Here is a 23,301-nt window from a genome sequence, read left to right on the forward strand (position 1 = left end):
TTCGTTATTCCTGTTACTTGCAGTTGATTGAGAGAGACAAATACAGTCAGTGATGATTGGAATTTGCTCAGTTTACGCGTACTTCCGTTTCGCTTAAATAAGAGAAGAGTGCTGCTCATTACTTCGTGGCTTCGTCATCAAACCGACAACACATTTTTTGTGATTCTGACAGTGCTAGCGGTCTTATAACGCTACAGCATACGTGTATTTTTCTCAGCCAAAAACGCCGGCATCGTGGAAAGATTTGGATTCAGTTAGCGATAAAAAATCCGTTTTATGATGCAGATGTTTCTTTGTTAACCGAATCCGAATCTTTTAACTGATCGATTGAAAAGGCCGATCAAGTCCTTCTCGACCTCCTTGGAGCTGTGTTGATCTGTTGGAGCTCATAGACGACTTCGCGCCTATACAACCAACAACTACGTACCTCCGTCGAAAACTGCTGATAATCGAATTAATTCGATTATCAGTGGATTCAACTAATTCGATTCGATTAATTACGGGAGTGGACGGAATGCTGGAGGTCGAAGATGATGTTCGAACATCATCTTGGACCTCCAGCATTCCGTCCACTCCCGTCCGTTGCCGGGATCCGCCTTCGCTGAGGTCACTGCGACGGCGGACCTAAAAGTAGTCGCGTGGTCGGCAAAGCGGTAATGCGAGCTGCAATCAGCCCTGTGGCGTGTCCCTGCCCGTGACCTTAAGGTGTGGCGGTGTGACCTCCTGCGCCAGCTATAACCAGACCTTCCGCTTGTTGGCTATTCCCGCGGGATCCTGACGCTGGCCATGGGAACCGGGAAGAGTTCCCTGCGCCAGCGAACTCTTCCTGGTTCCCACGGGCATAATTAGTGCCCCGCGGGACAGATGCCTCTATCAGCTGCACCGCCGACGCCCTGAAGACCGCAACCACCCGGCGTTTATTCAAGTTTAGTGGGCTCTTCCACGGCCACGTGATCGCCGCCCCCGCTGGCATTCCCATTACGCGGCATCTCCGCAGCTTCGCATCTGACCTTTAGCACCTTCTCCAGCCGAACGCCTACGACGGTCCCGAGCTGGGTGCGGCCGGATGATAGCCAGGGTGTTGCACCGGCAGACCGCCTATCTCCATATGGTAACCCACTCTGGCCGGCTAATCTGCTCCCATCTTTCTTCAGGATGGCAGCCCGTTGTAGTGATCGGTAAATATCAAAGTGGATTTCTGCGGTGGTTACGATTGAGAATTATTTAGTCCATTAGGCAAGTGTCGTATATATGTAGTGTCTGCGCACATGCAACACTGGTTACACAATGAAAAGGCCTGAAATCACCAATGGCACTTTGGTTGTAATTGCCTTCTCCCTTTGACCTCTCACGCAAGGGCTGCAGCTAACGCTTGGTACAGTTTTCGGTTGCGCTGTTGTTTCGTGGTTTTGACTTTTGTGATTTTAATGTCCTAACTTTAAATTTAACGATGCTCAATATCGCGACGTTGTAGACTGCAAAATGTTACACTTGGCAAAATATTATAGTTAGGATTTAGGATTTTTTGTTTCTCTGTGAGAAACGCAGCGTTGTAGAGAGTGATAAAGTAAATATTATTAGAGACAGCGATCACTTCTTCAATGCTGCCTAAGTTGAGCACGAAATCCAAATACGTTCCTGTATTATAGTAGTACAGTAATACTGTACAGATGTACACCACATTCACAGCAAGGGCGTGTCTACTGCTAGCGAATAGCGATGATTAGATAAACGGCAGCACCGCTAACGAATCAAACGCTGTCCACACCGAACATGCGTAAGCACGTACTTGACGCGGGGAATAGTGTATGACTGTATATTCTGTCCGCCTATATGGGCAATGGTCAACCATCCTGTTCTCAGTTCCATATCAGTGCTGTGTAATGTGTATACCGTCGGCGACGTACCAGCAAGGAATCGTCGTGGTTGATGCACCACACTGACAGCTACATTAAGCCCAAAGTTATACTTCCATCATTTGCCCCAAATGATTGTCATGTAGCATCAATTCACTGATGGGCATTCATACTCACATAAAGGAATGTAGTCCATCAGTCTCATCTAAGTATGTCACACCCACATGAAAAATGATACATGACGGTGGTCAGGTGAAAATGATAGCAAATGATGACCACAAATTGATGGAATGGTCTGGTTCATTCTGTCATTGTCATTCGCATCAGTTTTTGCCGTTTTGGCGCATTTCAACAGAATCTACAGTAGCGTTCCAACAATTTCAGCATATCACTGCAGTTCATATACAATTCCAACCAAAAAATTGTTTTTTAACAACTTTCAAAATGTCGCGTAATAAAAAAGCCGCTTCTCGATCGACCCAATCTTCCCAACGCGCTGTTAAGAGCAAGTCCTCTGTACGTGAGGATGAGCTGCTGATCAAACTCGTGGAAGATGCAAAACCGTTGTGGGACCTGTCAACGCCAGATTACCTAAAATCGAGGGAAAAAGGACCCCTTTGGGATTATATTGCCACCCAAATCCCCGGAAAAGATGGTGAGTGCCTCATATAATGCACAAAGCCGAAAAAATAAGAGCCCATGTAATAATATAAAATCTCTTATGCGTGGTAATGCTATGAGTGTGTTGTGCACAGTCCCTTCTCATGTAAATTGGGACAAATTCTTCATTTGATTGGTATCATTGAGCGAAGCTCGCTGTATACATATTGAGAGATTAAAATCCTAAAATCTTGGATTTATGACTATAACGCCCGGTAATTTCTGAACAGTGATCTCAGCTAAGTAAAAATTATTATTAGCTTTACCTTAGTGTTAAGGCGAGCCTGTGACGGGGGGATATCGGCTGAGCGTGCGTTGGGCCACGGCTTAATTCCGATTCTACCATCCGTAGAAGTTCGTCGAATGTCTCCGCCGACATACGGAAATACTCGAAAAACTTTTCTTCATCAAGTTTATACATCCTTTCCACAATTCTGAAGAATTCTCCTGTTTCCTCTCGATTGGTATTAATTTCGCGAACGTAACAGGTCCTCATGCGCACACGATTACTGGCAAGAAGTAGTCCCAAGCGCATACGAAGATAGCGTTTACGGCGTTGTTGGCGTGAAAGCAGAATGTGAATAACTGCTGCTTTACGAATGTTATCCAGACCCATTTTATATGAGTGGTAACAAGTTGGCCTTGCAAAACTTTAATAAATTTCAATAAACATTTTTGAAATGAGCAGGCTAGTGGAACATGGTCAATGAAATTTCGACCGTTGGCATAGTTCATACTTTTCTTGTCAAGCGTGTCATGTATTCATGCATCATTTGCCATCATGTTTCCGGCGTCATTTTCATGTTTCCACCATAATTTAAATGATGCCACATGTAAAATGAAAATGAAAGCGCATGATCGTCAGTTTCATTTCTCATCAGGTGGAAGTATAACTTGGGCTTTATAAATACAGAATAGTGTCGACAGAATGCGCAGCCGGCACATCAAGTCCTGTTCTGCTTCGGGTTTGACTGCGCCTCATTCTACCACATTCACCCTATCAGGATGCGAAGCTGTTTGTTTATATGTTTATATTACTGTACTACTGTTTTATCATTCTGTACAATCCAGGCACCCGATAGTAGAGAATACCGGCTGGACTGTGAATTTGGTACGTACATTGTACGTTTGTACCAAACCGACTGTTTACATTGTCCCAATGCGAGCGGAGGCTGCGCAAAGTTATTCGAAGAAGAGATGGCTTCCACTCCACCTAGAAACAATCAGCGATGGCTGTTTATTTCTTGGCAAGAAATCCCCTCTGCCATAACAATTTCCATTTTGAATGGCCAATTTGCGGAATGGATATCGAGAGAGAGGTGATTTGCAAGCGCCAGATACAGACGAAGCATTGTATGTGCGCGCAACATCCGGTTCAGAAGTTATTAGTGAAATGAAATTCCCAAAGCTTAAACGCGCGGAGGTGTACCAGAAGTCTCATTATGAACCGATGCTCTTCGAATTTTGCACGAAAACGCACATTACTATGAAGGTCGTTTTGTTACCGAACCAGGTTTCACCCTTTTTTTCAAATTTTAAAATAATTTTAAAAATTTTTGAAATTCATTCTAAAATTTGAAAAAAAATGGTAGAAAGCCGGTTGGGTACCAAAACGATCTTCATAGTAATGTGCGTTTTCGTGCAAAATTTGAAGAGTATCGGTTCCTAATGAGACTTTTTGTACACCTCCGCAAGTTTAGACTTTTGGATTTTCAATTTACTAATAACTCCCGAACCGGTTGTTGCGCGCACAAACTGCTTTTTCGCCCATGTATTGGAATCCTTTGGCTACAAAATATCATAAAGCAATGCAAAAAAGTGATTGGGAGTGCGTGACAGCGAAAGTTGCCGTGGATATATGAATTTGATGCTATGTACCGAGCCAAATCCCCTTAAGTCTGCCTACCGTATCCGTAATGCGAGCACAATTAAGGAGCGCATAAATTAAACTAAAATCAAATAAATCTAAACTGAATTGTTCAGCAGCACATCAGCGATCGTGGTTGCATTTTTCTTAGTGTAGGGCGTTCACAACAGCCGCACATGTGTGGCAGTGGCTACATTTTTCTTGGTGTAATGCAGTGGCTTCGGTGGCGTGGCTAAAGCGCTTTCGTCACTGATTTTTTTACGTCGCAATTGCAAAAGAATGGTTCAACCTTTTTTTAAAATTTCAAGTACTCCGTGAAGGGTAAGTCTTGCATGGTCAGATAAAGAACAAAACCGGAAGAAAATCGGTTTCGGGAAAAAAATATTTAAGGTGGCCCACTCAAACGACCATCCCTCATTGACTTACCATAGTGGCCCACTCAAACGACCATACGAGTAAGTAAAAAAACACATACTGCTAAATCGAACGGGTTGCGCCAACAATCATCGGGAGAGGTCAATTGCTCTGTGTAAGCCTTAGCGGCGACGCGCAAGCGGCGGTCGCGTATAAAAACATGACGTCACAGCGCGTAATCTGGTAAACGATTTGGCTGATTTGGTAAACGAGAATTTGTCACCCAGCACTTTATGGGTGCGTATATTTTATATTTTTTTATTTTTATTGGCACAGGTTTATAAGCACAGGTTCCAGTCAACTCTGTAGGTGAGCAAATTCCGTTCTTTGAGCACATTTTTACTATGTCAGCGCAAGTAATGTGTGCACTGTGTATCCGCCACGAACAACACCAACTACGGTTGCGTGCAGTATATCCGTAATGGGAATCCAGTTGATTTGTCCGAGTATGGATCATGCTGTTTCTCTCCCCGCAGTGACAAAATCCGGCGCCCATCGCCAAAATGTGTCAGATTTGTTATTACGGGCTTCCATGAGGGGGTAATTATTCTTTTGTTGAATGTCGATAATTGATGCTCCGCCAGGTGGGCTTTCTGTTGGTAGCTTTGGCAAATGAGAAGTATGACCGAAAGGAGAAAGCCTTTCCGCCGTACCTCTCATCACCAAGCTATCAACAGGGTACAGCTGTCGCGACTTGAAACAAAGCTGTGGATCGATAAAAGTACTAGAAATGGTATTACTCTGTAACTGCACAAGTAAATTAACAATACAGACATACAATAATTTATAAATGTACACCTACGGTGAAATTCTTAAGCCGTCATATACATTCTCGATCGAAGCGTAGCAAAGGTCATCTGTGTTCAGCGATTATGGAGAACGTGGTGTCCGTCCGTCGGCCACCGCCACTAAATGCACGTATTGGCGGTTAGCTTTGCTATCAAATTCACACTTGCGGCGTTTGAAGGCTCGTCAACGATAATTTAGCCTGAATTTAGCCTAAATAATTTAGCTTAATTTGGCCCGATGCTGGCCTGAAGCGGAGCACTTCCCTGGTTACCTGAAGTATGTGACCTAAAGCAGGTAACACTGGATGCAGTGACTGGCGCTGCTTGTCATTCATTAGGCTTATGCCACCTGCTGCACGGACATGCAGTGTAAGTTGTGTGACCAATCGCGAAACTAAGGTTTCTGCACAATCGACATTTGTTGATTCACGGAACTGACCGCTGGTCAGTAATATGAAAGCAAGTTCCAAAGCAAGTTATGACGATATACTTGTAATTCTCCAGTTATACAACTGCTTTGCATTTTGCGAGTATTTGGCGACTGTAAGGAATGCCGCAAAAGTTTAACTGCTAGAATGAATTTTAAAATAATTGATTTTACATAAAGTACTCTGAAAATCGGTAATCAGCAAAGTGTTTGTTCGAAAGTTGTAAAGTTATAAATTCGCTTTTCAAAATGGCTGGTTAAGTAACTGGAATTCTTCCAGCGGCCTGTGCGCATTTGATAATTTTTCAACGGAATCCGTGTAATTATCTCAAAGTTTCAACTGTTTAATGTGTTTTGGATATCGACTGCGGTTGAGGAACTTTGTATTGAATTTTTTTGTTTTCCACTGACTGTACAAGGAGAGAGACGTAATAACCAAGTCTATGAAGGGCGAAATATGTACTTGCGAATTGTGAACTGGTTAAAGCCCGGCTGGCACAAGCAATGACCACATGCATAAGGAGGAAGACGCGTGTCATCGCCAGTTCCTCTCACACTAGACCAAATTACACGTAGATCAAACTGGACCAGGTTGGCTGGCGGCGCTGGCTGACATTTGTGCGCCGGTCCGCGGACAGCCACCGCAGAACGGCCGACCAGTAGCGCCCTGTGGCGCTTCCGCTTTCAGGGAAGGAGCACATATGCGCAGTGGCAGCGTGCAATGTCCCGCCCTAATGTGGCCGATACAGAAACTACGCAGTACAGGTAATTACTGTACTGACTTGCTACAGATAATACTCCAGTCGTTCTAATTCCAACAGGAATCCCGATGGGCCTGAGCCCGGCTAAGAACACGGAAGTATTTTCCAGTATACCGAGCCGGCCGGAGCATTAAAGGTTAGGCTGTAGATACGGAGACGCCGAGGGCAAAGTGTGAACCGGAACTAATCAAATGATACTGCGCAAGATGCAGTGTTATGTGATCTGTAGTAAGGATTAAGAGTAGGAGAATTCTCATTAAGGTAAAGATGGTAACCTATGTCATCTCGTTTTTGAGGGCAACAAGATCGCTGGCCATGGCTGACCTTATTGGTGTGTCGGATTAATGCTTCCTGTACAGATCTGTACTCTCTCCATCACTGATCTTTTCATCACACGGTATGGTGTCCCACATTACGCCAGCAACGTTCGTCATTCTTGCAACTTGCCATTTATCGGAAGGGATGAAGTCAGTGACAATTTGAATTCTCTCTCGGTTTATGGGTGCCTCCGCTGCTTTCTCAGCTTATGAATGGTTGATTTTTAATTATTCATGCCTCCCCAGTCCAGACTATTTCTGAAGAGTAATTTGGACACTGGTCTGCCTTACTTTAGCTATATACGCGGTATAAATATTTCCTCGATTCGAGGAAATACTTATACCGCTGATATAGCTCCGAAGGCACCGTTTGGAGACAGTGTGGCATTTTCGAATGCATTAACATACAGTATATTGCCGTCATGAGACAGCACATCTTGACGTTTCATGAAATCCTGCGCAGGCATTGTGAACAGAATATGTACATCGGATTTAGATTCAGTCAGCAATAAATATCAGCTTCCGTTAAAACGGCCTCCAAAGTCTTCCCCAGTTTTCGAACAATGTGCAAGATTTTTGAAGCCGTTTGATTCCCAAGAATTCTTGGAGCAGTTTGATCTATTTGGCGCTTATGTACAGTAAATGCTCTCTGTATATTGCAGTAGCTTCACTACTTTCCCTAATTTCATATTTTATTTGACATGGAATTCTGCGCTCAACGGCTAATCGAAGTAATGATTTTACGGAATTAATGTTTATGTCATCTATCCCTTCGCATCCGTAACTTTTCGAAATTCCTAATGGGATGTTGACCTTTCTTGCTAACGAGATGCAGCTTCGATGGAGGGATCCTGTTATCCACGCGGGTATGCTGCAGCCGGGTGGCTTGTGGCTTATTTCCTGCTTTGCCCGGACTGCTCTTAATCATCGGCCTGATCAACGGCTGCACCAAAGACCTGCTGTCGTGGCAAGCGGCCCTGCGGCAGGCCTTTGGTACAGTTGTTGGGCAGGCAGTGCTACTTGCCACTACAGCATCGCCACTGACCGATTTAATTCCGGCATCACAAAATTACAGTGTAAGACTCCGTAATTGTGAATGGTCTCGTTGGCTTCCTGTTATTGCAGTATGGGTTTGAATGTCATGTAACTAACTAACTCAACGGCGCCGTGCATAATATCACGGTATCACCTACAGCACGCCGCTGAGATTTCCGGACATCGTACGGCTGCTCAACCAACTCCCGCTAGCTCACCTCCGCAACGACCGCGTCAACACCGCCTACATGTTCGGTCTCCAGCATTCCGTACACTCTCGTCCATCGCCGGGATCCCCCCGCCACCGCAACGATGAACTTGAAAGCGCCACCGTGGAAGGTCAGCGGTGACATCAGATGCAATCAGCGCTATGTCGTGTTCCCGGCGGCGCTGTCTGTGACCTTACGGCCTGGCGATTTACAGCAGCACGCAAGTCATCAACTGCGTGGAACTGCGCACATCGGCGCGCGTCGGGTGCTGGGCGCGGTCCGATGCCAGCCCGGTGATGCGGCGCCGGCAGACCGCTTACCTCCCAGAATAATCACTCCGGCCGCATGTTCCCGTCTTCCTTCTAGATGGCAGCTCCAACGAAGTTGTCGGTAAGTGCCAAAAGTGCGGTGGCCATGACTCAGGGTTACTTATCTGTAGGTGAATAAAAAAATACCGACGTATTGATATATATACGTAAAAAACTTGCAGATACTTTCGTCTGTGCTTTCTCGGCGTTGATACAATACAGCGTCCACATCCGCGAAGTTCCCGGTGAGGCACGAACTACTGCCTGCTGCCCGAAGGCAGCATTACCGCATCAGTGTTGGTATACTGAAAGGGTGTTTCTTATTTATCAACTGTTTTTGCCGTTACGTGTATCCCGTAGCGATCTTCCACACCGAACATCGGCACAGAACCGGTGCACGTCAGTTGTCTGCCGGAAGCGCATCACGCCGGGTGACGCGTTATAGCCACCCCCTTTCCGCACCCCGTTTACTACAGACATCCGTTTTTTCTTAATTTATCTGTTTTAAGACATTCTTTTCGCAGTTAACATTTATGTACAGTTCTTGTGCATCCGGAGCACGCGTTACATACAGTTATCATGTCGTGCATTCGCAGAAAGTACATCCTCGCGTCGACTGCAAGATTTGTCTTCTTTGTTTAATCTGTTAAACGGTAAGCAGTTCATTACTTCTAGCACTGGCTTCCAAGCGATCCTGACAATAGATTTGATCCATGAAAATGCTGACAAGTAACTGGAAATCAGCTTTTTGCTTTTCAGCAGTCTAACCTTTTTGCTTTTCCTAGGGTGCACCAGAGTGCAACAAGGACTGCGTCAATAAGAAGATCAAATGGATACGAAAATATGTGATCAAAATAGCAGTAAAGTACGAGGCAGTTGTAACAACTTAACAAGGCAGTTCTATGAGGCGGAAGCCAATTATTAGCACGGTTCGAAAAATCTTTCATTTTCTGTTTCCTTGCAACTGTATAAAAAAATTCATTAGGTCAGCCTGGTAAAACCGAATATAATTTATTGCTTATATTTTAATATTCACATTCATTACCCAAATTATTCCTTAGGAAAAAATAAAAAGGAGTATCTTAACTTTTGGAAACCAGTTCTGCAACAAAACTGTAATTAAGTTTTGCTCGGAGCGGTGTATGTTGCATCATCATACATGGATTTGAAATCACGCTACAAGAAACACAGCGTCAATATGCGACTACATATAATCCGATGGCAGTTGTTCTCGTAGTATTCTGAATCAGCAAGTCGGCATGACTGCCTGCGCAGTTCAGATAGCGTGCAAACCCATTTTATCAGGGTAATCACTGCAAAGCAGCGATAATGTTACACTTCGGATTGGGATGCGGAATCGCATTACTCGTCCTCCTCTGTGGATCTTCCACAGCCCGAACGCTACCAGATAGTAATTCAAAAATAACTTTCAATTCCGTAACTTGCCTCTACCATCACTGATGTTTTTTAAGGACGTTTAAGTACTACAAATTTCTGAATAACTTTATTATACAGTATTTGCAGACTGGAGACAGTATGTTGATGCCGATGCAATGGCAGATAGTAACGACCAATCACGATACAGCAACGACTACTGGGAGGGCGACATTGCAGGGATTGATTTCGAAGAGGTATGGCTCGTTATTTATTTGCTCGTTAATTATCAAGAAATCGCTAATGCGCGAGCGGTATATTGGAAGTTGAAAGGGAATTCCGCCGCCAATGCGGTCGACAACGACGCTTTGCTGTGGCCCAACAACACTGTTCCCTATGAATTCACCACGCAAACTTCGGCTACATTCAGTAATCCATTTGACGTTCAAACTATGGTTCAAGAATTCCTTTAGTGTATAACGATTCAAAATAATTCAAATATTTGCAATCACAAGTTCACAACAATCGGTTTTAGGTTCATCGGAAAAGAAAATGATTAAGGAAGCGATGGATATTATCATGCATTTCACCGGCAACTGCGTCAAATTTGTGCCTCGCACTTACCAGCTTGACTACGTTAAATTTCAAAAAAGCTTTCAGTGAGCCATCCTCGATAGCAGTCCGCAATCGAACACCCACATTCTGATATGGTATAATGCCGTCAGCACTAAAACAGTTCGCTCATTTCAGATGCTCGTCGAATATCGGTCGGTTGGGACAGAAGCAGTTAATACAACTGACACCGAGTTGCACAGCCCATTACGGCTGCATCCAGCACGAGCTGATGCACACGCTGGGGTTCTACCACGAACAGTCACGCCTCGATCGGGATGACCACGTTATCATCAACTGGGATAACATTGCGGCAGGTGCGCTAAATCCTCAACCTAGTAACGCTTCGTGCTGTTGCTTGATAAGATCTTTTGGCGCGTCAGAAGCAAACAGCTTTTTAAAAAACAGCCATGTCTTAAAAAAAACAAAAATGTGCAGACGATTTTGCTGCTAGACTGTTGACCGATCGCGTTTTTTAGAGGACAAAGCCCAGTTCGAGAAGCGTAAAGGCGTGACATATGACCTTCCCTACGACTACCAGTCGATTATGCACTACGAATTGAAAGCCTTCGCAAAAGATCCGAATTTCCCTACAATAATACCGTTAGTGAAGGGCATGAAAATGGGACAGAACGAGAATCTGAGTCCACTGGACTTGGCCAGGATTTACAATGGGAACATTAGAGTAGTCATTTATGAAATTTTGCCTGTTAAAAGGACTTTCGGTGTTACGTTTGCGGTTTACTTGTGCTAGGTTTCTCCGCTTGCATCCATTTTAGGGACACCAATGGGGCATCGGGTTGATGTATTTAATATTGGTAGAAACAGGTCGTTGAAATTCTTAATGCAGTTTTTTAATTTAGGTTAGGGACGTGATCTCTGGGCAATAAGCGGGAGTACAGTGGTCGTAACTACTGTATACTGTTGTCTTTGTCATTTTGCAGCGTCTTTTGCGGTGCACCACTATGCCTTGGTTACAAAGCCGCCCACTATGGCATCCATGGTAACAAGTGTTTGAGTGACCACTGGGCGTAACAAAATAAAGTTGCCAAAGCGCCAACAGTCCGGAAACACTCCCCCGTAGTCTAAAGATTCTGTTGCACTTTAAATCAGCAAAATCGAGTGATTAAAAGCTGAGATCACTGGCCGGGAAGAAGAGGTGCCGAAATCCTGGCACAGATAATTAGTATTCACATAACTAGGATAAATGCACGTTGGCGTGCATTGGCAGACCGGAGCGCAGCAGCTTTTCGCGTGTGCGGATGATAATTAATTTTTAACGTGCAACCAGTAGCTCTCTTAACAATTAACATAATCAATAATTTTAACTTAGCAACATAACCAGCCAACAACATTTTCGAAAGACCTTTCGTAACAACTTTTCGTAAGGAACACACATACATTTTTGCATTGGTGCTGAATTAAGAGGACCTTCGATACGCTGTATCACTATAAGTCCGTTCATGTACGAAGTACCAATATACCACGATTTACATTAAAAATTTTACCGTAGGGAATCCAGGCAGCGCTAGCAGTGGCAACTCCCCTCGTAAAATCATCGCAGGAGATTTGCGTTTCATCGAACACGGCGAGCATGGCTTCAGATGTTACTGCCGCTGCCCCGCATGAGCCTGAAGGTAAGAGTACTTGGTTTACTGGAAGATACTCTGTAGTGCAAACCGCTTGGTGTATGGACTTGTTAATTGCCTGACACCGTGTTCAAATATGTTTTATGGTCACGAGTATTAGTACACTGTACACATGATTTATAAACCTTCCAGATCGCAGTTCCGATCCAGAAGACTACGTCTACCCACTGCCCCGTCGCCTATCTTGACCATTACACCTGAAAAGGGCGGAGAACAGTATTCGTCAGATGGCCTGTGCTTAATTTTCCACTTTCATGCCAACTGTACCCAAGGACAACACAATGACACAGTTTTATTCTACAAACTACTTTGCCACAAACCATACCAAGGAGAACCAGGACTTGCCATTGAGGAGTTGCCCCGGCCACCCATGCGCAACATTGCCGCTTCTCTGGAAGACTTCCAGAATTTGACCGGCAAACTGTTGCAACCCATTCGTAAACAAATTATTCAATTCCAGCTCAACTTTGCGGAAAGCAGTCGAGCCACCGGCAAGCTTCGTGAAATGATGCTGATCAACATGCTGCATTTTCGTATATTCGACTGTCGTTCCAATCTGACTATCCAACGAACGGATTTCACTACTTCTCCGAAGCTTCGCATACTCACTATCACTTGGTGTCGAATTGCATCGCTGGAAGCCGACAGCTTCTTCTATCTCGTGGATCTTCGTGTCCTTGCTGTGCAGTTTCAATATAAAGGATATATTGGAGACGATACTGACAAAAGAGCCGCCATTTATTGCGACCCGGCACTTGCGCTGTATCGTGCGTGGATATCCAGGAATCAGTATCTAATCCAGAATCGGGCAGAAGGCAGTGTGTATGTATAATGTAGAAGGACTGCAGAACGAACGCGTTGCAGGAGAAACACCTCGAGTTGAGATGTTCTAGCAACAGCAGCACTTATGTACACAATATTTTGCACGTGTACTCAGTTTTGTATTCAATCCGGTCAGTGCGTGAATTTCATAATAGCATTAAAGCGATATTTTGAAGTATTTACATATAGAGGGAAAAATGAGTCTAGCCGAACCAGTCCCTTGTACTTCTGATGTCAGCCGGCTGGTGTCTTACGTTGTGGCTATACATGGCGCTTATGTACCGCGCCTGATTTAGCCGTATGTATGCCGTAACGTCACACTCCAGCCAGGTGACGGCAGCAGTACAGGGGAACCGGGCCGAGTAGACTTGTTTGTCCCCCTATGTAATTATGTCACATTAAGCTTTCCTGGCTCTTGGCGGGTTCCTGGGAACACAGATTTGCATCACTTTTACACCCACAATATTGTCGCCTCTGTAATAGCGCGCTTTATAACTTCGGCTTTGTAAACCGTGCCAAACGAACCCTTCGAAGTACATGTATATCTTAAGCCAACTGACGTAAACCAACTGACTGAAATTCTGTATGAGATAAACTGGAGTTTTCTAGCCGTGAATTGCATGTCACAATCGTCTTTCATCCGCCACTACAAACGCCAAAGGACATGAAATCGTCGTAACCCTTATTACAAAAATTATAGGTTATCTTTGCGAAATAGGTAACGAGCTCAAAAAGCAGTATGGTGGAAGAGATTGGAAATTTGTTGAAAGCGTTAGCATAAACAAGTTCCCAAATGCATAGCGAGCATGATGCCATTGCCGATCAAAAGCAAATCTCCACTCTCCGAGTGATATTCTCTTAACAGGAAGTTTTGCTAGAGCGGTCTCGTACCGCTCATAGTGGCGTTGCTGCAGTCAATCGGCGCATGTAGCCGGCAGATCTATTGGCCTGTTGACTGTTGGCGAGCCCGGCAGGAAAGTGGCTTTTCTCCCATAGATCTGCCGAATTGCACCCACACTTCTGCCGACCCGACCCTATGCATTGTCTATGAGAACTCCAATAGATCAGCCGAACCGGCGCAACAGCGAAACTTGATATCTCTGTTGAGTGCGAGCCGGTAATAGCGCGCGGCTAGGCTGCATCATATACATTATACAACCGCATAAGCATATTGTATCGACACCAAGCAGAGAAAAGTGGGCGCTTTTCCTTCCACCCTGCCTAATCCTTTCAGAGGGGAGTTTCTGCGGTATGTGATTCATGCGCAGATTTCCACCGCAAAACAAAGTAAATTGTTGAACAGATTTATTACTCCAAATAACCACTTTTCTAACGCATAAGCTTATAATCTTCTGTGAATAGTGTATCTGTACATTAGGCTTAGACAGTTCTACTTAAAATTATCAGGCACTTTATTCGGCAATATGCACTACACAACCGGCAATATGCACTACTGTATACAAAATTATCAGGCACTTTATTCGGCAAAATGCACTATTTCGGGTAGCCTCTACATGCGCTGATGTAACTTTGAACGAACTGGAAAACGTTTACTAAAAAGCCAAGAGTACAGAAAACTCTGTGAGATTGAACAACTGCGAATATTGAACGCCCAGGCGGGAACGCCGCGTCTCGTAGGCTGCGAATGCCACTGCTAAAAGTGAACAGTTGCTTACATTGAATACTTTCGAAGGAACCATAGGTGTTCAAATTACGCAGGTTTTACTGTACCTAAAATTTTTCCACAACATAAACAACATAAACCAACATAACAACATAAACAACATAAACGTTTTCCGCAACATAAACATATTGACCGTTTAAATGGCGATGTCATGCAAAGTTTGGGCACCCAGAATTAAAACGCATTTTTTATACAACGACCAATATATCTGCCGAACTGCACCCACACTTCTGCCGACCTGACCCTATGCATTGTCTATGGGATCTCCAATAGATCGGCCGAACCGGCACAATAGTGAAACTTGACACTTCTACTGAGCGCAAGCAGCAATCAATAGCGGCGGGCAGGCTGGAGCATCAGATGCAGCTGCCTAGGCTCCACCGATACCAAACTCGCAGAATATTCGCAACTCGTGCTCTTTATTAATATTTTCGGAAGTATCAAAGTATGTATTTCCGGAAATAGCATTATCATTCAGCAATAGATCTGCTGAACTATGCCAATAGCCCTGGCGACCCGCCTTATGCGTTGTCTATGGGCACTCCAATAGATCCGACGAACAAGGATAACAATGAAACCTGATACCACTGTCGAGCACTAGCCGGCATACCGCTGTGTGTTAAATGAGTCTATACGTTCTTGTCAGATATGACTATAGGTTTTACGAGCGCGTGTGCTTTTACGAGACTGCCTAATATTATCTTTAGTTGCAACTCTATTGTAGTTTGTACATGCAGTACATAGACTGTTAGAGAAACCGCTGCAATTGAATTTATATATTACTCGTACGTGCACATGAGTATATTCATGGTCTTAGTTTTTCCATTCCAAAAAACTTGATTCGCTTTGTACCAAGGAAAGTTATGATATCAAGTTGATATCAAGCTAATATGTGGTTGATACTATATATATATATATAGTATTATCAAAGCACAAAATTTTTCAGTCGTCGTTTTGTTTGATTTTTCTTCTAGTGGTCCGGCACTTTCAACTCCCCGTCTGTATGGTAGAAAGCGGTCGATCAATTACATCGTGTCGATTGTCCCGTGTGACGTATCTGATGTCTTCAGTATGAGAACAGATGTTGTACGGTACTAAATATCCGGTATCCAAAAAACGCAAAAATTTGGAAAAAAATGCAATTGATTGACAAATTACACCGCAAACGAATTGGAAAATTATTTTAAATATGAAGAAACATTTCTGGAGAACATACTAAAACCGCCAGAAGCAATTATACCCCAAAACATATGTATCACTAGAACTAAAAAATATCCAATGCAAGCGGCTGAAATCCAAACTTCCAGATGCTTACCCTCAGTTTTGTCGGATATCGGATTGACCCATGAAAATTTAACCAGCATACTTGTACCAAAACACCCTTTGATAACTTTCATTACTTCGGCATAATTAGAAATTTTGAAAGGTCAGTTTCTGCAAATTGATGGATTGCAACCACTACAAGCCTTGCACGACAAAGGTGAACTGTCATCAACCCGGCGTTCTTAATTTTTTAAAGATCGCAAATTTCAACAAAGTGAGTTTGTCCACCGCAACCATTCCGTTTCGTTTGTCCACCGCAACTGTCGGACAAGAACGCATCGGCTCGTTGAGCAGTCACTAGTATATGGTATAGGGTTGTCATCACGTCGTCGTTTGGCAGATCTATTGGAGATCCCATAGACAATGCATAGTATCGGGTCGGCAGGGCTATTGACGCAGTTCGGCCAATCTATTGCCGGTAAAATTGTTTCCGAAATACTTTGATGTCTTGAGGGTTTAAGGTTAGCCTTGCAAAGCTTAGTACTAATTTTTATATCATAGAAAATTTCAGGTAAACATCGCAAAAGATAGACAATGAAATAAATAGTCTGTGAGATTAATTGGAAAATAAAATAAAACTGCGAATAATGATAACAACATTCAAATATTTGATTACGTCTTGCAATAATCATGAACGATGCCGGTTATGCCTGCGTCTCACTTCACAGTAATAAGCACACTCACCTAATTGGCAAAAATTAATCTTGACATTAATACAGATCGTGCGCTTATCTGATTTTTTGTCGATAAAGGGCAAACCACACAGTGTGGGATGTCCTGTGCATGCGGCCCATCCGTCGGAGCCCAACATCGACGACAAACTTCCCAGCGCGCTTTCTGAAACATAAAACTTGCAGGTACACCTGCACTTTGTGAGCACTGCATTTTGTTATGTTCATCATACTTACATTGTGACGGGTGCGCACATGTTGTTCCATTTTGTTCCAATCGACTTTCAGCCCACACAGAGCGCACAGCACGTAGTATTCTTTTTTAGACTCCCTTAAGCGAAAAAATACAAGTTAAAAATTATAATTTGTACTGAAATTATAAAAATTTAACCAACAACAATTTTATTTTTTTAAACACATCTTAACTAAAACGCTCCCTTAAGAAAAGCAGTAGAATGCGCTTCCCCGGTTAAACAAAAATACGAATGTAAGTAATCTTGCAGTACGTTTATTACGCACATTTTATACTGATGAAAATCTTCATTACGAACAGCGGAATACACCCGGCATTTCGCACATCTATGTGTGCAGGGGCCGTGCACAGCATGCGGTGCTTCGAAGTCCAGCGGCTTTCTGATGCAGCTAAGTCCAAACGCTCAAGGATTGCTTGGACCACCTACAAAATTAATTATGCCCAAACGTGTACAAAATTGGATGTCGACATCCACAACTCACGTCGAATTTTCCGCCTGCAGCGAATGGCCGAACCCATTGCGTGACATACTCTGTTGAATCTTGTAGTTTACGCAAAACTTTTGGGCGGAAATGCTCTTCTGGCAAGGCTACATCCGCAATAAACTTGGCGGGAGCCGACATCTTTTCCAATAACGCCGCGATGTCTCCGTAGTCGAACACAGTTGCTTCCATTGTGTACAGGAGCCGATAATATTTAACACCAAGAGCGTTGAGAAATTGCTGTTCAGTTCTGCAGAGAACAAGCGGTTAACACCAGGAGGCTCAAATTAAAAAAATACGTACGGATAGGCGCTGAATTTGACCGCTACGGCGTTAAGCGTTTGCAGCATACGCAGTTCTTTCCCCGTCAAAAAGATGCGGCCACCTTGTATCGCAAGTCTATGTAGTTCAGGGAAACCGTCCATGAAAGCAACTGGCAAAGCTTAAAACACGTCCTCAACCCAGGTTGAGCGCAAACGGTCACCAGATCGGTCTGCACCGACCCCTCCCGACATGGCGGTCGACCGCCAATTGATATCGCCGCCTGAATTGATTCCACCAGTTTAGAGCTTTCTTTCTGCACTTCGTTCACCCAAGGCAGCTTGCGAATCGACTTCCACCCAGGCTTGTAAGGATGTTGACATACAACTGATTTAACTGAAAAAAATAATAGCATTTAAGTTAAATTTAAATGTAGTACCGGTTACTTTCGGCAGCTCGGACACAGTGACGTATCCTCGGACACAGTATCCGTATATTTCTGATACCAAGTCCTGGCCCTTTCTTCTTCTTTTTTCTTCTCTTTTTCTGCTTGGTCTTTTATCAAACTTTTGAAACATTCCGTGCAGATAAGGTTTCCGCAACAAGAAGTAACATTGTATTCTGCGGAGTCCGACGTCTGATGCATCATGCATTTGAATGTGTCATCAATGCGCTGCAAATGTTGCAACACAAATTAAAAAGCACTAACTATTATACACGTAATTAATAACGTTAATTATGATTGCTTCACGTATTTTAATGATACACTTACCACAGCCGCGCTTTTAATTTTCTTTAGATCCGCCATGTTTCCACTGTCACGACAAATGATTTTCGAGTACTGAATATTCAAACAAAAATTAAATTAACACCCGTAGTACTTCATATTAATAAAATCGCTGCCCGTGTAGCTTTATATTTATAAAATCACTAATTTACCAGACTAGAATTTTTTGGATACCGTGCTTATCCGATCGGATGACTTTGGCAATTTCTGGCTCGTACTCCTTCAACAATTCAATGCCCCAGAATCCAAAAGGTTGCAGTAAGCTGAAATTTTAGAATACTGCCGCTATAATACCACCAATGCTAAGAAAACGCTTAGGTACGAAAACCTACGTTAAAGAAGATGAATATGCCGAATACAGAAAACAGGAAGAAAGTGCAGAAGGCAAAGCCGTACTTTCCGCGCCGGTCAAGAAATCAGACCCGTGGATTACATAATCATCAAATGCCACTGTGTCTCGTGCATGGAAAGCGCAATGCGCGACAGATGAGCGAAATAATAAATAACTGCACTAATGTGCATAACTGCTCGTTTACAGTTTGGCCCGGAAACAACGGTGCCACTATTTTTTCCTTCCAGTCAACGCAAAAAATTCAGTACCGGCTCTGTTTACAATATTAAAACTGACTATACTAACGTCTACAAAAATAAGTGCTGACATGAATCTAAAAGCACCGCTTTAAAAATTTCAGAATAATCAACTAGAAATATAAAATTCGAAGCTGCACAAACAAAGTATACTGTACATGTTGAACCATCTGATGTGATTTTCTAAACGAGCCGGGGTCCAGTACAGAGAAAACTGACTGCCAGCCACTGCATTAACATACACCTATTCGAAATTATTAATCCAAGCAAAATTTACTTCAAATTTACTTTAATTTAAACAAAATGTTGTTGCTTAACTGCTTTAGAAGTAGATTTAAATGCTTCAAAGTCGACTAATTATGATGTTACAATTTTTTAGTCAATATTACAGTATCAGACATTTTTGAAACGGTCATATTGATCGGCGATCTACCGAATATTTGCAGGCACTCAAAAGCCGACACATTCCACCAAGTGCGCTCGCACAAAAAGTTCAGCCAGTTAAGGAAACATGCTCCCGATCATTAATCATATAAATAACGCCGGATACTTTCCCTTCAGTGTGTCATGATACGGCAAATGTGGTAAATAATTCACGAGACTTGACAATTGTCTGCGCACGCGATCCAACATAGAAGACACACTTTTTACACCGAACAATTACCACAACAAGCACTTACCAATACTCCAACACGTGGAAACCAGAAACCGCACGGTAATCCTGATGCATCCGAAAAACGCGTCTCAAGCAGTCAAATCCACAGTCATACAGTCTACAAATATTATTCCTTCCCCAGATGCTATACAAAAAGCAAAACCACATAAAAGGGCATTCAAAGACAAGTTTTATACAATGTTGTCAAAACGATGAACTCAATATGCAAGTCATACTGTAGAAGATTAAAACAACTTAGTGAAACTACATATCGGCACATCCGTGAATTTACAAGGGAAAAATTACAATGCTGATAGTAGAATATAGTGATAATGGTAACTTTTCGACCGATAAAAACGTGAATCTGGAGCGTTTTCAAGGAAATAGCTGCATGCTCATTCCGGTACACAACAACAGATTCAGCAACAAACGCAATCATCAATAACGACCAGCCCAAGAGTCATGGCGTCACTCCATACATATAACCAAGCACTATGGAAGAGTGATCGCTACATTGGACAGTTTAAATATTAGTCAGCCAAATCCAATGCGGGGAAAATTAAACGAAAACACCTTTTTAAAAAAAAAATCAAATTACAGAAAAGCCGATTACTGTAACCGGTAAAAATAAATTATTGTATAAAACAATTTTAAAAAGTATAACAGTAGAATTTCAACAGTCTAAGCATTACAGTAAATCAATTTTACGGCACGAAACCAAATCGCAGAAGAATTACAGCAAGCAAATTATTTGACTTGAGGATTCAGTTTTAAAGCAGAATGCGGCGTCCTCACAAAAAATACCTCGGCTAAAAATAAACCAACTCATCAGGCAACCTTTTTTTTTATTTTCATTCTGAAAACAAAGGGAGAGTAACTAACAAGGACTTAAAGAACTACAATAAATTATTAGTCATTACTACAAAACGTATGCGCTTGAACAAAAACCCAGTGTTACATAATCATTCCACGCATGCTGTAAATAATTTGCAAGACAAGCCCTTACAAAAATTTTCCGAAGACATTAATCGACAAATAGTAAAAAATTCGTAAACAATCGAAACCGACAAAACAATTCTTCAACTGCTCAATTGACTACTGACTAATAACAGTGTACGTTGTACAACAACACTGGTGTGATGTGAGCGTTCAGATTCAACAGTAGATGTACAGGCTCAAAAGGTGAGTTCCGTACTTTGCAAGTCTCTGCGTTAGCAATACTTCTACGAAAGCAAAGCTGAAAAACGGCAACACAAATCAAACAAACCTTTTGCTCCGCTGAATGCTGTTCACATGGACGTCGACCGAAACTTCGGCCTGTCAAGCTTAATCCCAGAATTAACCCACATCCGCTGACAGTCACCCGCTTGGACGACAACGACAAATTCTTCTTATTCCGCAGCAGTCCGTGTCGTCTCTCGCGCGCGCACTTGCTGATACAGATCCGCTGATACACAGATCGCTATTGCACAAGAACACAATTTAAATAAATCGTCGAATTGATCCACAATAAGGGCCCATAATGATAAGAACTGTGGACAAATAATTAAACCAGAATCAGCTCAATTAACATGGAGTAGAGTACATCAACGGAAGTTCTTCGTTTGTGGCGTTGCGGAGAAAATCAATATGGCCGCTTACGTAGTAAGTACAGTATTTCTACTGCAGTAAAAACGTGTGTCACATTAACAGCTTACCCAATGCGGGTGGCGTGCAAGACTGCATTACGCTGCCAAACCGGGTGGTTATGATTGCTTCAAGCACCGGAAGTTCTTGAATTTCTTTGGTTTTGAAAATTTATTTGGCAGTTTTGAATATTTCGTAAGATAAAATGTAAATAAATAATTTAAATTGTCTAGAATTGCTAACACGAATGGATACATCGGGACTAATACGTTGCGTATCACGGAAACGATATTGTCAGTCAGTCGCCGGAATTAAGGGAGTGCTTTTTCGGGTATAATTTTGGCAAGTATCTGGAGCACTGGCTGAGTATGGAGCTGCAACCGGGTGCACAACTGTCGCGGATTTACTAAAATTACTTAAGCTAACCACAATGTTGTAACGTTACTTGCTCAGACGTAACCTGAGACTAGCGTAACCTAACGTAACTGAAGTAAATTACTTTACTTCAAAGTTTCTTGAGGTAACCATAATGTTGTAACGTTACTTACTCAGACGTAACTTTGGACTAGCGTAACTTAACGCATATTAATTAAATTACTGCACTTCAAAGTTACTTGAGGTAACCATAATGTTGTAACGTTATTTACTTAAACGTAACCTGGGACTAGCGTCACCTAGCGTAACCTAACGTAATCGAATGCAATCACTGTACCTCAAAGTTACTTAAAGTAACCGCAATGTTGTAACGTTAATTACTTAACGTAACTTGGGACTAGTGTCACCTAGCGTAACCTAACGTAACTGAATTAAATTATTGTACTTCAAAGTTTCTTGAGGTAACCATAATGTTGTAACGTTACTTACTTAAACGTAACCTGGGACTAGCGTCACCTAGCGTAACCGAAAGCAATTACTGTACTTCAACGTTACTTAAGGTAACCATAATGTTGTAACGTTACTTACTTAAACGTAACCTGGGACTAGCGTCACCTAGCGTAACCTAACGTAACTGAATGCAATCACTGTACCTCAAGTTACTTAAAGTAACCGCAATGTTGTAACGTTAATTACTTAACGTAACTTGGGACTAGCGTCACCTAGCGTAACCTAACGTAACTTAATTAAGTTACTGTACTTCAAAGTTTCTTGAGGTAACCATAATGTTGTAACGTTACTTACTTAAACGTAACCTGGGACTAGCGTCACCTAGCGTAACCGAAAGCAATTACTGTACTTCAACGTTACTTAAGGTAACCATAATTTTGTAACGTTAATTACTTAAACGTAATCTGGGGCTAGCGTGACCTAACGTAACCGAATGCAGTTGCTGTACTTAAACGTTGCTTCAGGTAACTTAAGTGTGGTAACGTTACTGAGACTAAATATGATTCCGGAACCAGCCTAATCTAGCGTTACCAGTGAAACTACAGTACTTCAAAGTTACTTAAGGTGACCTTGTGCGGCACCAGCTGCGTATTATTACCCAAGAAACGCAAATAAAAACTTCACCAATAAGCGCAACCAAACAGACCTTGCTGCATTATAGCATATGACGTTACTACACGAAAATAAAAACAAGTAACAATGAATTCAAGTTCAACAGTTCACATAAACCCTTTCTTTTTTGGCTTCTTTGGCTGCACAGGTTTTCGAACGACTTCCTCCGCTTTGGCGGATGGTCCGCAGCTATCCGCCTGCTGCGTGTCGACACGCAAATCGTTAGGTTTTGGTTTCTTTTTTTGGTGTTCAGATTCACCTTCTTCGTCGGAATACACGACGCCCCTAGCCGGACGAATAATCCGACAACGTGGTTTCAGTATGCTCATGCCAGGCTGGACACGCCATGCATCCGTTTTACGGTACTTGTAGTTA

General features: G+C 42.8%; 2 protein-coding genes across 6 annotated transcripts; one reads left to right on the top strand and one right to left on the bottom strand.

Annotated features, from left to right (window-relative positions):
• Positions 1-9,894: 9,894 nt before the first annotated feature.
• Positions 9,895-13,081, top strand: LOC129598153 (hatching enzyme 1.2-like). The gene is made up of 7 exons (XM_055495922.1): positions 9,895-10,053; positions 10,167-10,273; positions 10,343-10,445; positions 10,552-10,675; positions 10,767-10,945; positions 11,108-12,265; positions 12,410-13,081. Exons 1-6 carry the CDS (start codon positions 9,972-9,974, stop codon positions 11,380-11,382), a joined length of 870 nt encoding a protein of 289 aa, XP_055351897.1. The 5' UTR covers positions 9,895-9,971; the 3' UTR covers positions 11,383-12,265; positions 12,410-13,081.
• A 2,966-nt stretch (positions 13,082-16,047) lies between these two features.
• On the bottom strand, positions 16,048-21,746 carry LOC129598147 (uncharacterized). Of its 5 annotated transcripts, XR_008691658.1 has the most exons (10): positions 21,071-21,746; positions 19,829-19,948; positions 18,735-18,823; positions 18,546-18,614; positions 18,280-18,446; positions 17,816-18,169; positions 17,513-17,762; positions 17,297-17,453; positions 17,015-17,108; positions 16,048-16,943 (listed from the first exon to the last, which is right to left on the bottom strand). XR_008691658.1 is itself a non-coding variant. In XM_055495915.1 (9 exons), the coding sequence occupies exons 5-9, from the start codon at positions 17,935-17,937 to the stop codon at positions 16,791-16,793; spliced, it is 744 nt and encodes a 247-aa protein (XP_055351890.1). In that variant the 5' UTR covers positions 17,938-18,446; positions 18,546-18,614; positions 18,735-18,823; positions 19,829-19,921; positions 21,071-21,746; the 3' UTR covers positions 16,048-16,790. The 5 variants fall into 5 exon arrangements, 3 of the variants coding, with proteins under 3 accessions (XP_055351890.1, XP_055351888.1, XP_055351889.1); XR_008691657.1 differs by having other exon boundaries at positions 17,816-18,446; XM_055495915.1 differs by having other exon boundaries at positions 17,329-17,453; positions 17,816-18,446; positions 19,829-19,921.
• Positions 21,747-23,301: the final 1,555 nt, after the last annotated feature.

Source organism: Paramacrobiotus metropolitanus, unplaced genomic scaffold, assembly GCF_019649055.1.
Source record: "Paramacrobiotus metropolitanus isolate TYO unplaced genomic scaffold, Prichtersi_v1.0 Parri_scaffold0000116, whole genome shotgun sequence".
NCBI classification, from domain to species: domain Eukaryota; kingdom Metazoa; phylum Tardigrada; class Eutardigrada; order Parachela; family Macrobiotidae; genus Paramacrobiotus; species Paramacrobiotus metropolitanus.